Source organism: Passer montanus, unplaced genomic scaffold (assembly GCF_014805655.1).
Source record: "Passer montanus isolate IOZ18808 unplaced genomic scaffold, ASM1480565v1 scaffold114, whole genome shotgun sequence".
In the NCBI taxonomy this organism is placed as follows: domain Eukaryota; kingdom Metazoa; phylum Chordata; class Aves; order Passeriformes; family Passeridae; genus Passer; species Passer montanus.
Genome location: NW_024358058.1, coordinates 335218 through 350297, shown reverse-complemented (window position 1 = coordinate 350297; position 15080 = coordinate 335218). Strand labels below are relative to the sequence as shown.

At 47.6% G+C, this 15080-nt stretch overlaps 1 protein-coding gene across 8 annotated transcripts in view; it reads left to right on the top strand.

Annotated features, from left to right (window-relative positions):
* Positions 1-15080, top strand: part of MARCHF2 (membrane associated ring-CH-type finger 2) — a 43013-nt gene that overhangs the window by 9495 nt on the left and 18438 nt on the right. For 7 of the 8 annotated variants that reach the window (XM_039696723.1, XM_039696721.1, XM_039696720.1 and 4 more), the window contains exons 2-3: positions 3349-3568; positions 7080-7275. In XM_039696723.1, the coding sequence (XP_039552657.1) occupies positions 3349-3568; positions 7080-7275 (416 nt within the window). Of the gene's footprint in view, positions 1-1510; positions 3152-3348; positions 3569-7079; positions 7276-15080 lie in introns of those variants that run through there. The other variant, XM_039696722.1, reaches the window with a different exon arrangement.

Sequence of the window (15080 nt, the reverse complement as noted above, 5' to 3'; positions counted from 1 at the left end):
ACATTTATAATAAACGTAGTGTCTCTGAGACTTTTAAAAAAAATGTGTATAAGAAATGTATCCCCAAGGAATGGGCTCAGAAAACACAGGTGCTTAGAAAAAAAACAAACTGTGTGGTTCAAACCAGCTGTTTGGGTCTTGTTCCTCACACTGGGATTTTGATGCTTGTGCTGTAAACAGAGCTGGGGAAGGGGCTGGAGCACAAATCTGATGATGAGTGGCTGAGGGAGCTGGCTGTTCAGAAAAGGAAGTTCAAGGGCGACCTTCTTGCTCACTAAACCTCCCTGAAAGGAGAGTTCAGCCAGGTGGGGTCAGTCATTTCTCCCAGGAAGTGAGTGACAGGAAGAGAGGAAACAACCTCAAATCGTACTGGGGAGGTTTAGGCTGAAAAAATTCCTTCATGTAACAGGTGGTCAGGCACTGGCACAGGCTGCCCAGGGCAGTGGTGGAGTCACCATCTGTGCAGGGATTTAAGAACTGTGGATGTGGCACTTGGGGACGTGGGTTTGTGGTGGGCTTGGCAGTGCTGGGAGAGCAGTTGGACTAGATGATTTCTAGTTCAGGCTGTTTCCAACCTGAATGATTCTGTGAACACTGGGTTTGGGTTGGATGAGCTGTTGACAATTGTGAGAGAAGGCTGTGTGTTGATGAGCTGATCCGTCAGGGATCAGGAAAGGGACTGGCTTGGCTGTACACCATGGTTCATGTTCCACTGGGTATGGGACTGGGACCCGAGTGCACTGCAGATGTTGTTTTTGGATTTCAATTACTTCTTTACTAACCATGAAAACCGTGCTGCTTTTCCTTCGTATTTGCTGAATGGTATGAGTCAGATATTAAAGCAGTGACTTCAGGCTCCACCCTGGGCTGGACCTGACAAGGAAACACCAAATAACTCGTAACAGAAACCTGTGCATTTCCTGAAGAACAGCAGGGTGGCCATTCCCTTTCAGCCCCAGCAGGGCCCTGGGGCAAGGCCATGGGGCTGCCTGTGTCTGTCAGATGTGGAGCACAAAGAGCCTCAGTATAAATACTCCCAGGACACAGTCAGTGAGGGCAGTTTTATTCCAGTATGCAGAATGGACTTTTTCCTCTGAACTTTAAAATAAACAACATTTTGGCCAAACAAATGGAACTGACCTTTTTATTAAAAGCATATATCTTCTCATGCTTGTTTCAGTAAGAGGTTGTTAATTTTCAAGGACTCCTTCACTTGCAGAATAGCTGACTTAAGTAATTCCAATAGCGTTTATCATCTTACTTTTTGCTCCTTGCAGTTGGAGAGTTTGTAGCCTTATTTTTGAGGAGGAGAAATGAGAAAAGTAGCTCTAACTCTGTGTGTTCTTTGCACAGGTGGAGAAAGAGGCTGAGTCTATCAAGTTAATTTTTAAGTCGATGAAAAGATTCACATTCATGTTGAAGAGGATTGACCTGCCCACAAGCTCAAGCTTATTCCTGCTCAGATGCGAAGGAAGGGTAACAGATAGTTATCAAGAGCAGCTCTGAAAAAGAGATTAGAAAGTCTTCTATTAGAAATTAGAAACTATTCTGTAAAGTGAGGGAATGCTTTCAAAGTTGGCATCTGGTTCTGAGGCACCAGTGAAAGGCTCTCTCCCTCTTGAACGCATGTACATGAAGGAAGCTCTCCTGACAGATGAAGCCCTTGGTTGTGCGAGTTGCTTAATTTCCAAGACATGAAAAGCACTTGTGCTTACCCAAATCAGTGTTTTCAGGGCTTCAAGGATCATGTTCTTATACTGGCTTTTTTGATTTTTTTCCTCTGTAGTGTGGCCAAGCCTCCAACCAGGAACAAGCCCTTATTTTCTTTAGTTATTTTTGTTAGATTTTGGCTTAGTTGAACCTGACAGAACTGCAGTTTCATGAGAATGTTTGACTCCTGTTGTGCTCAGAGATCTCAAAACAAAAACCTTTCCTTGGATGGGATGGTGAATTGCCTGCTTCTACCTCCAGGAGGCAAAGATTGCCAATTCCCCCCACTCCCCCAGAATTTAACAAACCTAATTTGATTTCATATATCTTATTTGGGGTTGTGGTTGTTCTATTTCCTTTTATTCCTCCCCTTTTTTCCTTTTTATTGCTTTCATTTGAACTTCTTTTGTGGATTTATTTCATCTTGAAATCCAGCCACCAGGATGAGGCAGCATTCCAGCTCTGATCCCAGCAGTGCTGGCGCACAGGGATTACTGTGCGTGCCTTACATAAGGCAGTCCTGTTTACAGACACAGGGATTTTGGTTTTACCAGCAGTACAATGTTGTTGGATTGTGTTCAGTGTGACTCACTGTAACCTCAGCTCTTTATTTCTGCACAGCTGCCTCTCAGGGACCAGGTTAAAGGCAATTGGCAAAAACAGGGTTTTTCTAAATCTGCAGAGCATACCCAATTTTGGGGATGAGATATCCCCTACCAGGGAGGAGCATGGCTGTTTCTGGCAGCTTGGGTGAGCTGCTGCTGCTGCCTTACCTCAAAGGCAGGGAGTTCTCCTCATCAGAGCCAGCTCCTGGTTTGCCTTGTTGTATGTCTTCTCTCCATTTCTTGCATTTGCTGTTTGTTCTGTGTCTTCTCTTTGCTGGGTGAATGTTGAAAACGTGCTGGTGTGCTTTGCTGTTTGCAAGTGGCTCTTGTAAAAGTCATGATTGGTCTGAACAGTTGAAAGGGAAAGGAGTCAGGCTGGCCTGCTGCCCTTCCCAAGGAGGATTTTTTGTGCTTTTGGGTTGTTGATATCCACACATTCACTGTTGGGATGTACCACAGCAGATACAGAAATGGAAGCATGTGTATTTCTTTAATGAAATAAAGAGCAAAAACATCTAAGATGGGATGGGAGAGCCTTTTGGGCTTGGACAGTCTTTCAAGTGCTCAGAAAGCTTCTGAAGGCAGCTGAGAGGGGCCTCCTGAACCCATCCACATAAACTGGTTTAGGTGCCCTGTTCAGGTGAAACTTTGCTGTATTTATAGAGAGTATGAATGTAAGTTTTCACAATGGCTCTAGCCAAAACAGCACAGGCCCATGGGGCTTCTGGTTGCCTTCCCCATCTCTGTATCAGCACATTCAATTTGAAAGGCTTCGTCAGGTTAAAGGATGGTTACCAGGAATTCTCTCTGGGCAAGGCAGATTTGCAATTCTGATGGTAAGTTATGTAAGTAGAACACTTGGAGCCTTAATTTTATGGTAAGGCAGCCTCACAAAGCCTACTAAAGGGGACAGAAGACTCACAAAACGCGTGTGTGGGGCCCTGGGGTGCTCCTAGCGCGAGTGGGGCTGGAGGATCCTGAGGGGTTGGGGGTTCCAGGGTTCTGCGTTCTGACTGTGGTGCTGTTCCTGCAGGTCTCCCGGGTGCCGGGCCCGGGACAGAGGGGCCCAGAGCTGCCATGACGACAGGGGACTGCTGCCACCTCCCTGGCTCCCTGTGCGACTGTCCGGGAAGCGCTGCCCTCTCCAAGTCGGTGGAGGAGTCGGACCTCGGGCGCCCGCAGTACATCACCCAGGTCACGGCCAAGGACGGGCGCCTCCTCTCCACGGTGATCAAGGCGCTGGGCACCCAGAGGTGAGGCTGCTGCAGGGACAGGGCTCCGAGCAGCAGCTGGGCTCTTCTGGCTTGGGTACAAGGAGACAACAAAACCTTGTTTGGTGAAGGAGTTTGCCGGGGTGCCAATGCCGAGCGTGACTCCCCCAGTGCCCTGTGCTGGGCTCCTGCAGTCCGGGCGCTGGTGGCCCGGAGCTGGCGAGTTCAGGGAGCCCCAGAGCTCGGGGCACAGGCACAGCCTCTGGGGTGAAGGTGGGGCCATGCTTGCCACGCAGTGTGCTGTTCATGGGCACCTCTGACAGGCTGGAATGGAGCACAGCCCTTGTTCCAGGAAGGTCCATGGAGTAAAGGTGTGGTGTTGATCTTCAGCTGCAGGGAGGGGAGGGTGTGTTGCAGGAACTACAGCATCCAGCTGTTGCTAGATGGGACACGTGGCAACTTCACTAGCTCAGACTCCTGATGTGACTTCTTGTCATTTGTTTTGAGCAGCTTCCAGAGTAGAAGACATTTGGCAGCATTGTTCAGTCCATCTACTGAGAGCTGTCACATTTCGTGTTCAGAAATCCTGCCTGAACAGCTATAACTTATTTCAATGAGTTTGGTCAAATATTTATGTGATATGAAAGCAGTGATTGCAGACATGTGGGAGGGATGCAGGGAAGCTGGATGAGAATAGAGACAATCATAATTGCTGCATCCAGCAAACCTGGAGCAGGTCAATAAAAGTGTGAAAAAAACTGGGCTTGCTCTCTGGCAGTAGATAGTTAGGGTGAGAAGTTGTTTAATCCTTTAGAACTTGTGGGGGTGTAATAATTGTGTGGGAAAACTGCCTGGAAACAGATTAAAAAACCCTAATGTTTTCAGGGTCCAATGTTTAGGGTCAACCCCGTAATGATTCCTTATGTTTCTGCATGGGCACCAATTTGTTTGTTTTGGTGGTGGGTTTCAGTGTCTTCCTTGTCAGAAGCACTTAGCACAGCAAAGCCAAGAGCAGCATGACTGCACTGGAATGTTGAATTACTGATATGGTGTCTTCAGCCTGCTGGAGAATGGAGTGTGCATCATGTGGGAGTGTAAGCGGGCCCCCATCCGGCAGGGCAAAGGAAGGAAGGAAAATGAAGTCTGATAAGAATTCTTTTCACACACTGTCAGCAAATGTTTTCATTTTGGGTTGTTTGTTGATACCCAAGGTTATAGTAATGTTCTGGAAATATGAAACTTCTCAAACAGGAAGAGAATGGGTGAAATATCTTGCAGATGCTTTTCTTAGGAAATAACAGATGCATGAGAGCACTGGAGGCTGTAGGGGATTGTCTGTCTGTGTCACTGGGGCTCTGTGTGCACACTGTTCTGGTGCAGAATTTTATGACAATAAATGTTACACAATCATCAAATAATTCAAATTGGAAGGGAATTCCATAGGATGTCTGGTCCAGCTTCCTTTTAGAGCAAGCCTACTCAGAGTCTTGTCTGATGCAGTTTCCAGGATCTTTGAGGATGAAGTTTCCACCACCTTCCCAGACTCCTGTTGCACCTTTTGCAGGGATTGTCTTGGCTGAAGAAGTCTCCTCAACAAAAGGCATGTAAAAAGGAGGAGAGAATATGGGTCAGGGTTCACCAGTGATGTTTGGCAGAGAGAAGGAGATGGTGTACATTTGGTGTAATTTGCTTTGCAGCCCTAAATATGAATAAAAGTCCAATTGGGATGAAACCAGCTAAATACTGAATTGAAAGTGGTAGAGATCTCCTGTGGCACACAAAGAGAGGAATCTTGCTTCTCCTTTAGAGAGCTGACATGTACTTCCTTGCTGGCTCTTTTTCTTCCCTCATGTCCCACCAACCTTTTTCCCCAGTGTGCTCCTTTTCCTTGAACTGTGCTTCCATGCCTCACTCTTGCTTTCTATGCAGACTAATGGAGGTGGTGCTGCTGGTTTTGAAGATTGCTTTGGCTGTTGTGTTGCAATCCCACAAACTTCTGCAGTCAGGTGGGGTTTTTTGGAAGTCAGAATAGCAGTGGAGTGTGAACTGTGATATGGGTTCAGTGTGGTTTTTTTGTTCTGTCAGCAGTATCTAGAAAAAGGTGGTATCTGATACTGCTTACCTGGATTTCAATAGGACCTACAATAGGGTCTTTGAAACAAAGATGTTCCTTTTTCACCCTCTCTCGTATCCCCAGATCTGGGCAGCTGTGGATGTAAGAGGAAAACTGTGTGAAAGAACTGGCAGTTTGGAAGGTGGGAAATGAGATACTAGTGAGGGTCTGGTTTCCATACTCCACTGAAGGCAGTCCTGTCTGGGCCTCTGCTGTCCAGCATTTTGTTCCTAAACGATCTCAGTGATAAGAGATTAACTGAACTGCTGAGAACAGCAAACTTTGCTATCTAGAGCCATCTGGGGCTTCCCAGGGAGCCCAGAACATCCTCATCATGGGGCTGGCATATGTGGCACAGGGCTGCTAGGACACCTGTGCCTTGGGATGCCAGCTGGGATGCCCCATCTCTGTAAGTGTTCCAGGCCAGGCTGGCTGGGGCTTTGAGCAAGTTGGTCTAGTAAAAGGTGTAGCACTAATTGTTCAGTCAGTGGTGCCAGCTGAAGGTGTGAGGAATATTTTGGGAACAGATGGATGGTTTGAGTGTGATGAGCAGCTCAGGCCTCCTGCAGGGAAGGTTGCAAGTGTCTCTGAAAATGTTTGTTAGTTGCTTTGGTAGATGTCTCTGGCTCTGTGAGGTTCTGTGTGATTCTGTAGTTGGAACTTGTGGCCAAGGAGGTGCTGTTGAAGCACCAAAGCATTTCTGCAGCCACCAAGAGGCTTAATGCTGCAGAGCAGTTGTTGTTCTGGGGAGGGTGTGCCCACAGGATGCTGGTGAGTTACTGTGCAGTGATGGGCAGAGAGTTCATATGCTGGAGACCTTGCTCTGGGTGCATGCTTGCTGTGAAATATGTTGTATTCTTGGGGAGGTGAGCTTCCAGGCTCAGTTCAGTTGTCTCTTGAGATACTGCTGTTCCTTGTGCAGTTGCTGCTCAGCCCAGGCTGCAGGGCTGAGGTGGGCTGAGATGGGTAGGTGATCTGGTAAATGTGACCTGATTGCCAACCTCTTGAGTAGCTGCAGGTGGCTAGGGTGTGCTGTGACTACTGTGGGCCATTTGGCTTTGCTTTGTCTGGATTTGCATGAGTGCTTCAGGCTTGGTGTTGGGTCTAGCATCAGCCCCTGCCCACTGTGGGCAGAGCTGAAGACTGCAGGACATGTGCTGCAGTCACTTCTGGAGCCAGCTGAGCTGGCCAGGCTGATGTGCCATCTTCTCTTGTTGTTATGGGTCTTCCAGATTTTAAATTATCTAAAATGTCCTGAGCATCTCCATCGTCCCCTGAGGCTGATTTCTTTCAGCAGCAGGCTCCTGGCATGCTGTGCCACACACTGCCTGCTGTTCATGTGCCTTTCTGGGGCTTGGTGGGACCAGACCCTGTGGCAGTGTTGTTCTGCCTGCTCTGACTGTGATTTCATTCTGTTTGTCTCTCGTTCTGCCTCTTTAGTGATGGTCCCATCTGTCGAATCTGTCATGAAGGTGGAAATGGGGAGGGACTGCTTTCCCCATGTGACTGCACAGGAACACTGGGCACCGTGCACAAGAGCTGCCTGGAAAAATGGTTATCCTCCTCCAACACAAGTTACTGTGAGCTCTGCCACACAGAATTTGTTGTAGAAAGAAGACCAAGACCCTTGACAGAGGTACCATTTTCTTCCTGCTTCATTTTTATTTCCATATCATTTGAGAGAAAATGACTGATTGCCCTACTGTTCTTGTAGTTCTTGGTGTCTCCTCCTTGCAGTACCTTTGTACTCACAAAGAAGAGTCTATTTGGAGAGATCAAGTCCCTTGTCAGACTAAGTGATGTAGGTGCAAACACACAGTAGTGGTGTTTGGGGCAGCTCCTACCTGTGACTGTCCACATGCCACCTGCCAGTGGCAAGCATTATGCTTTTTTGGCTGTGCTTTAATGCCTGAGCATCAAAATGCAGGTGTCACAACATGACTGACTGAATATTCTTTTTTTTTGCTCCTGGTTTTAATCTTATCTCAGGTTAGATTAGTGCAGCTCTCTTGCATGTGCCTTCCTTGTCATGTTCTGTTCTGAAAAGTGAGATGTGGTGACTGCTGATACTATTTGTAAAAGACCTGTCTTCCTATGACTAATATTGATGTGTGCTCCTTTAGGCTTTGCCCATTCCTGCTGCTCTGTGCTCCTCCCAGTTGAAGGAGAAAACAGGACAGGGCTGCCCTGGTCCTTGTGTTCCTCTCTGTACTGACCACAGGGGATCAGTCCATCAGCCTCCCAGAGCTGCAACATACAATGCAGGCTCTGGCTGGTGGGTTGGGTTTTTTTGTTTTGGGAACAAAGGCAGCATGGACCAGGCCATTGTCTGACCTCAGGGTTCAAGTGGACATCCCCAAAAGAGGAATAAGTAAACTGGTGAGGTACAATACAAAAGGCTTAAGGATTTGTTTTAGAAGATGGTTTAATATGTCTGTAGTTGGATGAGCTCTCCTGTGTCAGTGTGCTGCTGGCTTGGCTTGGGGGTTCCTTTAACACTTTCTTTAACAATTTTGGGAGTCCCACATTCCTGCAGCCATCAGCAGTGGGAGCTCTGGGAGCTGATTCTTAGCAAGAGGCTCCTGTTACCTGCCAGCTGTTGGGGATTTGTCGCTGCCTGCCACCAGAGTGGGTGTGGAGGCAGGGTTATTTTCAATTTGTGGTGACTGCTCTTGTCCATTCTCTCCTGCCCTTAGCCCCTTCAGTTAGGTCAAAACTGAGTCACAACTGGAATTCCAAGTTGCTTTCCACATTTCTGTTTCCCATCAATTTCAGAGGTTGCTTCTTTTCCCACCTCCCTCTGGAAACAATATTTGTCCCCTCCTCCTTTCCAGAATCCCCAGCTCTATTTCTCATACTCCTATCTCCTCCTAGTGAACCTTGGAGTGGAAGAGAGTCCACCAACTGGGGAAGCATTCAAGCTTCAGTTTGCAAAGTAGATACTAAGTTTTAATGACTGTTTAACTTAAAACTGATTGTCATGGACTTGACATCCCAGACAGGAGGAGGCTTTAGCCTACACTGGTAACCCAAACCATGTATCTAGCACAGTAATTTGTATGAGCATTACCTCAGAGGTTAATGCTGTTGGGGTCTTGCTGGTTCTCTCCTAGCTGCTCAGGCCTATAAATTGGTGCTTTGGCTGGTATCTCTCAGACGGTTGTTTCAGAGGTTGCAAAACACTGCTTTAAAACATTTAGGAAGGACTGTACCTTGGCTTTGAGAGCACAGTGCAGGCAAGCCCAGGGGCAGTGATCTTGCTAGGGCTTATGCAGCCCAATTGTGAGTGCAGGTCTCAGATGTTTTAGCTTAAGAGCTGGTAAAATATTCCTAGCCAGAAACAAACACATGGGAGTGTGTTCAGCCATCTTTCACGATGCTGTGGCACCTCATAACAAGCATAGGCTTGGAAAACTGCACACTTAAATAAAAGCTCAAAGGCCAGTGTGTATTGGAGGACTTTTTCCTGTAACACCAATTCTGTGCTTCCATCTGGCAAGAGGAGCTTGCTGGGAGAGTGGGACAGAAAAGCCTTGTCTGTACTTCAGTGTGGTTGAATGAATGTTCCAGGACAATCAATTTTAATTCCTGTTGAAATTTGTTGTTCAGCCCCTCTGGACTACAGCCTATAAGGGTATGGTGATCAACAAACAAACTGTGAGTGCTGAGAGGTGATGGGTGGGCAGCATTTAATGAACTCAAATGCAGGAGAACTGCCACTGTGTTTCCAGAGAGGAATGGACTTCTTGAGCCATTACTGCCAGCTGGCAAAGGCTTTGGGATTCCAGTGGTTTGTTATTTCTGGTATTTTTGGACTGCCTGTGAGCACAGTGAAGGGGATGATCTACTCTGTTGTGTCTGCTGAGGAGCAGCTTGCCTAAGGTACCTTGTGAGCCTGGAGGCTGGTAAGCTCCTGATGAAAAGTCCACCAGGTAGCTGGTGAGAGCAATCCCCGCTGCAGAGCAGAGCCTAACATGGTACAGCCCCAGAGCAGTTCCCTTGCCAGCAGCTCAGGGGCAGAAAGGTTTTCCCTGGCTTGGAAAGCAGCATATAGCCTGGTTTAACACAGCCCAGGGTAGCAGGCTGCACTTGCCCCTCTTCCAGGGTGATGGAGTGTGGTGGGTGGGTTACCCACCCACACAGCAGTGTGCTGGGGCTGCAGCACTCACGTGTGCTGGGGCCCTGCACAGCCCTGTTAGCTCACCAGCACATGTGCTCTGTGCCTGGCACACCATGGCTGGAGAGCTCCTGCCAGAGCAAAATGGCTCACCTGGCTGGAAAGACCACCTGTTTTTATTGTATTACTTCCACCATGCTATAAACCCTCTGATCCTTGCCTGGAGCTTGGGGAAAGTGACCTGGAGTTCAGTTTCTCAATTTCATTGGGAGCTATTGTAGCCACTCTGAGCTCCTGCACCACTACAGTCTGCTGGCCAGAGGCAGTGACAGTGAGTGTGCTTCATCTCGTGAGGTTTGCTGGGGCTTAGAGGTCAACTGACCAAGTGTGACCACTTTGGGAAGTTCCAGCTGGTAGCAGAGGCTCTGTCCTTAGTGCCAAGCCCTTTGGAAGGAGCTGATAAACCCTTGGCCAGCTGGCTGGCACTTCCCACTACTACTCTGCCTGCAGTCTGGTGCAATCTCATCCCTGTACCAAACCAGGCTGCAGCTCTTCACCAAGTACTTTTGGGAAGTGTTGTTCATCTGTTTCTGAGAAGAGGGCTGGGGAAAGAGGCTGCTTAGTCATTTAAACATGTCATAGTTCCCCCAGCCACCTTATCTGGGAAGTTCTCTGCCTCTTGGTTGTTTGTGAGGAGGGGTGGGGAGTGTTTTGAAACTTTGGGGGAAGTGATGTTTGTGGTGAGTATGCTGTTGAGGAGCATGATAAAAATCCACTGCTCACCAAGTAAAGCTGTGAAATCAAAATAGAAATTAAGAGCAGAGAATAAATGGATGGAGACTAGGACTAGGAATGATGCAGGAGCATGCTGCATGGCAGAAGGGTGTGCCCCATATTTGAAAGGCTGTCCAGGCATTCTAGCTCTCTTTTGCTGTCACCTGGTCACAAGGGAATTTGGTAACGTGGTACCTGCTGCTCCTGAGCCTCTGAGGAGAAAGCAGCTCTTGCTCTTGGTTCTGCCACGTCCTGCCTTTCCAGCCTGGGGAAACTTAGAGCTGGTCATAGTGGCTGCAGCAGTCACTGGTCAGCACAACTCATCTCTGGGAAGGGACCATCAGCTTCATTAAGAACTGGCTTTGTCATGTGGTTTTGAGATCCTTCAGAATGAGAGGGCCTGAGGCTGATTTTGGGCTGCAGGAAACATTTTGGTACTGGGGGGAAGCTCCATGGCCAAGTTTAAATGCTTCTGTGTAAACTTCCTGATTTCTTAGAAGTCAGGAAATGCCATGACCAAAATTGCCTTAGTTTTTACTTCAGGCCTCTTGTCTATCTGTGTTACAGTGTGGTCTTCATGGTCACAGGCTGTGTCTTCCAGAAGGAGTGCATGGATGGGAGATGCTCACTAGCTAACTGTGTTAATCCTGCTATGTCCCTGCTCACCAAGACCAAACTATTAATTTTCTCACAAGCTTCTCTGGGGTACTTATTGCTGTGACATCCAAGCACTTCACAAACAGTAATTGAATTTTGCAGCCTCTTTTACAGAGGACAGGTGTCAACTTTGTCCGGTATGGATTAAAGATAATTTGTTAATAGAATTATATTTTTGTTTTCTTTAAGCAGCCATTGATTTATGTTGTGGTCTGTTCAATGTAAAAACAGTAACAGTGTTGACTGCCAGTGTGCCTGATCTCTGAACCCAGGGTGGGTAACTAATTTGGGCCCAGAGCCAGCTCTGGCAACCACAGGCTGGCCCATGGGTGTGGGGGAAATGTCTTCTGCAGTTCAGCCTAACTGAGCTATTTTTTAACTAAGTTTGTTGAACGCTAAAAAAAAAAAATTAAAAAAAAATTAAAGGCTTTTGAAAAATGTCAGGTTGTGAGATAACTGGACTGAGTGGGGGCATGTTTTGAACATGCAGGTGGAGATGGAGAATTGACCTGCAGCCCTGAGTGCAGAGTTTTGTAGCCAGAGGAGCAGGATGCTGGTGCCTGTGCTGTCAGAGGACAGAAGGGCTTCTGCTGGGCTCTGAAGTGGTCTTCAGCACAAGACAGTTGTGGACCAGGGTTCTTGGGTGAGGAGCATGTACCCAGCAGAGAACAAAATGGCCAAGCCTCAGAGAGGGATGGTTTTCCTATGTGATTGTTAATTTAATGGACCTCCATATGTTTACAGGAAAGTGATCTGACTCCAGGACACTCTAGCCAGCATGGTTGGCATAGTCAAAACAGGCAAAATACTTTCTGTGTTCCCTGGAAGATTTCATCATTTGATATTTAGGTGAAGTGTTTAAAGTGTAAGTTGCAGCAGACACAGTTTTCCTGGAGGAAGCACTTTCCTCTTTGTTCTAATAATATCATGCACAGGAAATGCCCAGTTACTGCCCAGGATTCTTCTTCAGGGACTATCTGTACCTTTGCTGTCCAGAGCAAGGTAGAAGGAGGAGCACAGGCCTTTGGACCTGAAGGATTGCTGCAGCCTAGACAGCTCTTTCTCCCAGTCCACGGGCGATCATACAATTCTCTAGGCATGATTGAGTTTATTTGTCCTAATCTTTCATGCCTTAAATGTGCCTCAGCCAGACCTTGTTCTTTGAAGTCCTGTGTAATGTATGGAAAGAAGGGAATACCTCTTGTCATCAATTAATTCCTGCCTCCTTAGAAGGCTGTTAGGATGTGTCAACTTGTCTGGAGGAATCTGCCTCTTCCTGGCTGTAGGAGAACCTGGCAACTTGCGTGTGAGTCAAAATATTGCCTCCCCTGCCTTAATGTTTTCCCTTCCACATAAACTCTTCTCTTTGGTCTGGGGCAAAATCCATCACAAACCTGTTTTCTTTTACAAAGTGGTCTTCCTGCTGGAGATACTTTGTCCTTTGGGATTTCAGGCAGAGCTGTGTGGATGGAGGCATTTGGGTGTGTATTGGATGTGCTGTGTATTTCCAGAAAGCATTACCAAGAGTGACAGTGTGGCTGTGTTTCTACAGCCACAAGCCCTTCTGCACAGCTCATGGCCTTCTCCCTGGCTGCAGCCCAGTGCTCACAGAGGGACCTGGCTGTGGGTTGGTCTGTATTGCTGTACCTGAGCCCATTCCTGCCCATTTTTACTTCCCCAGGTTACCAGCAAAAGTACTTCCTTTCCATGTCTGCCTTGTTTTGTGTGTTTTGCTGTGGCACCCACCCTCTCATTTCTCTCTTCAGTTCATTAACTGCTTGTAAGGTGTTAAAGCTTCAAGCTATTGTTAATTTTGTCCCCTCTGAGTGTTTCTCGTTGGGCTGCAGAGAAGCACCACCTCAGCAGCCCAAAGACTCCTGTTTGGGCTGTTTGCCCCTGCTGTGAGCCAGCTGTGGTTTCTGAGGCCAGCCCTGGCATGGGCAGGGGTCAGGTCAGGTCTGTGCTGCCAGCCCAGGTCTCTGCAGAAATGCCCCGGGCTCGCAGCTCAGAGCAGCAGCTGTTCAGTCCCAGCAGAGATCACTCCATACTCCACAGAACAGGGGTGTTTTTCTTCACACATCATGGAAGTACCAGGGAGAGGAGCCAGGAGTTTCAGTCTCTGCTCTGAGAGGACACAAACTGCTGTTTGAGAACAAAGACTCTGGCTTTGCTAAAATTACTGGGAGGTTGAAAGTCAACATACCCTCATGGCAAAAGCTAACAAGCATAACACAGGACTTGATTATAATGCTTTTGTAAGCATTTAATTCCTTTTCTGAGGCAAAACTCATTTAAGACATCTCACTAATTCCAAAAAAGATTTCTCTGGTAACCAGTCAGTGTTGGAGCAGTCCAGTCATACCTTTTGTTTCCCTATTTCTGTCCCTGCAAACAAATCTCATCACGGAGTCCCAAGAAATTTCTGCTTTGGTGTTTCAGTTCTGGTGTTTCCAGCAGTGTGTGTTTTAACAACTTTATTTATAAATGGGCTGCTTTAGTGATTGTGGTGTGCTCCTTTGCCTCCTCAAAACAGCTCCTCCTTCCAAGAGTGGTGTGCTGTACAGGAGCCTGACAGTTTTTTGCTCCTGCTGTTCTTGGAGTTTATGTGCAATTTTGGTTAAAGATGATTGCTTTTCAATGGCTGCTAACACTTTTGGATATTTTATGTAGGTCAGTGGATTATTTTCTTGTCTCTTGAAAGTACAATTTTCAAACACAATGTCACATACAACAAAATGTGTTTGAAATTCTCTGAGGAGTTGCTTGACTGGAGGTTATACCCAGAGTAGGGGATATGTCCCATGGGTCTGTCACGTGCAGTCCTTCTGCTTCATCTCCTGAATCTTCTGTACCTCTGTGGCTGTGGGAGGTGCTGCAGAGATGTCCCTGGAACACAAAAAGGAGGTTGGCAGGCAGGAATTGTGATGTTACTCCTGCTTACGTTATTAGGGAAAGAAGTTTTGCCTCTGGGCGCAGTGCCCGGCGCAGCACTCACTGTCCCCCCTCCAGTTCAGAGAATTGAGCTGTGATATAAGCTCTCCCCCACCCTTCCTCCAGCCTTATCTTCCTTGCAGACAGACTTTTTGCTTTGCTTTCCTCGAATTCTTCTGCTGAACTCACTGCACTGTTGTCTGATGCGTGTTCCTCTACCCTTCCCCAGCCCACCTCTGTCCTTGCTCAGTGCACGCCTCTTTTACACTCCTGGGTCTAGTGATAAACAAATCCTTCTTGGTTCCAGCTGAGTTCCCACCCCTCTAATCTTTTCCTTTCTCTCCTTACTTGAGTTTGCTGTCTGGAGATTGTGGTCACAGGTCCAACATGAGATCCTCTTGGCACTTCTCTGTGCAGTCCTGGACACTGCTTTGCATAAAGCAACAGCTTCTTTGGGGCCAAAACAGAAAATACCCTTGCACTCACCAGCACTAGTCTTCCTTACCTGTCCATCTGCACCACTTTGTCCAGCCCTGTCTGTGCAGTGAGCTTTCTCTGAGGTGCAGGTGCTGTGATCCCGTACTGGCACATGTGGTGGTGTTTGCCATGGTGCCACCAGCCATGGAAGCTCGGGCTGCTCTCTCTGGAGGAGTGTCCCAGTGACCTGCAGCACTGCTTGGCTCTGTTCCTCTCCTGTCCACCATTTCTAGTGCTCCTGAATCTCTTGGGTCAGCCCAGAGCCCTGTGCTTCCCAGCAGCTGAGGGTGTAGGGAAGGCTTTCATGCCTGTACAAGGAGAGGTTTGGTTTGTGGAGGTCTGTGGAGCATTGTTGGCAGGTAGCTGGGGAAAGGAGGATAAGGAGGGGCAGCTTTGTGCAGCATTTAACTGCCCTGCTTGCAGAGCTGGAGGCATTTCTGGGTCTTGGCTTCCTGAATTCTGGGTACTCTGTCAGAAAACATCCC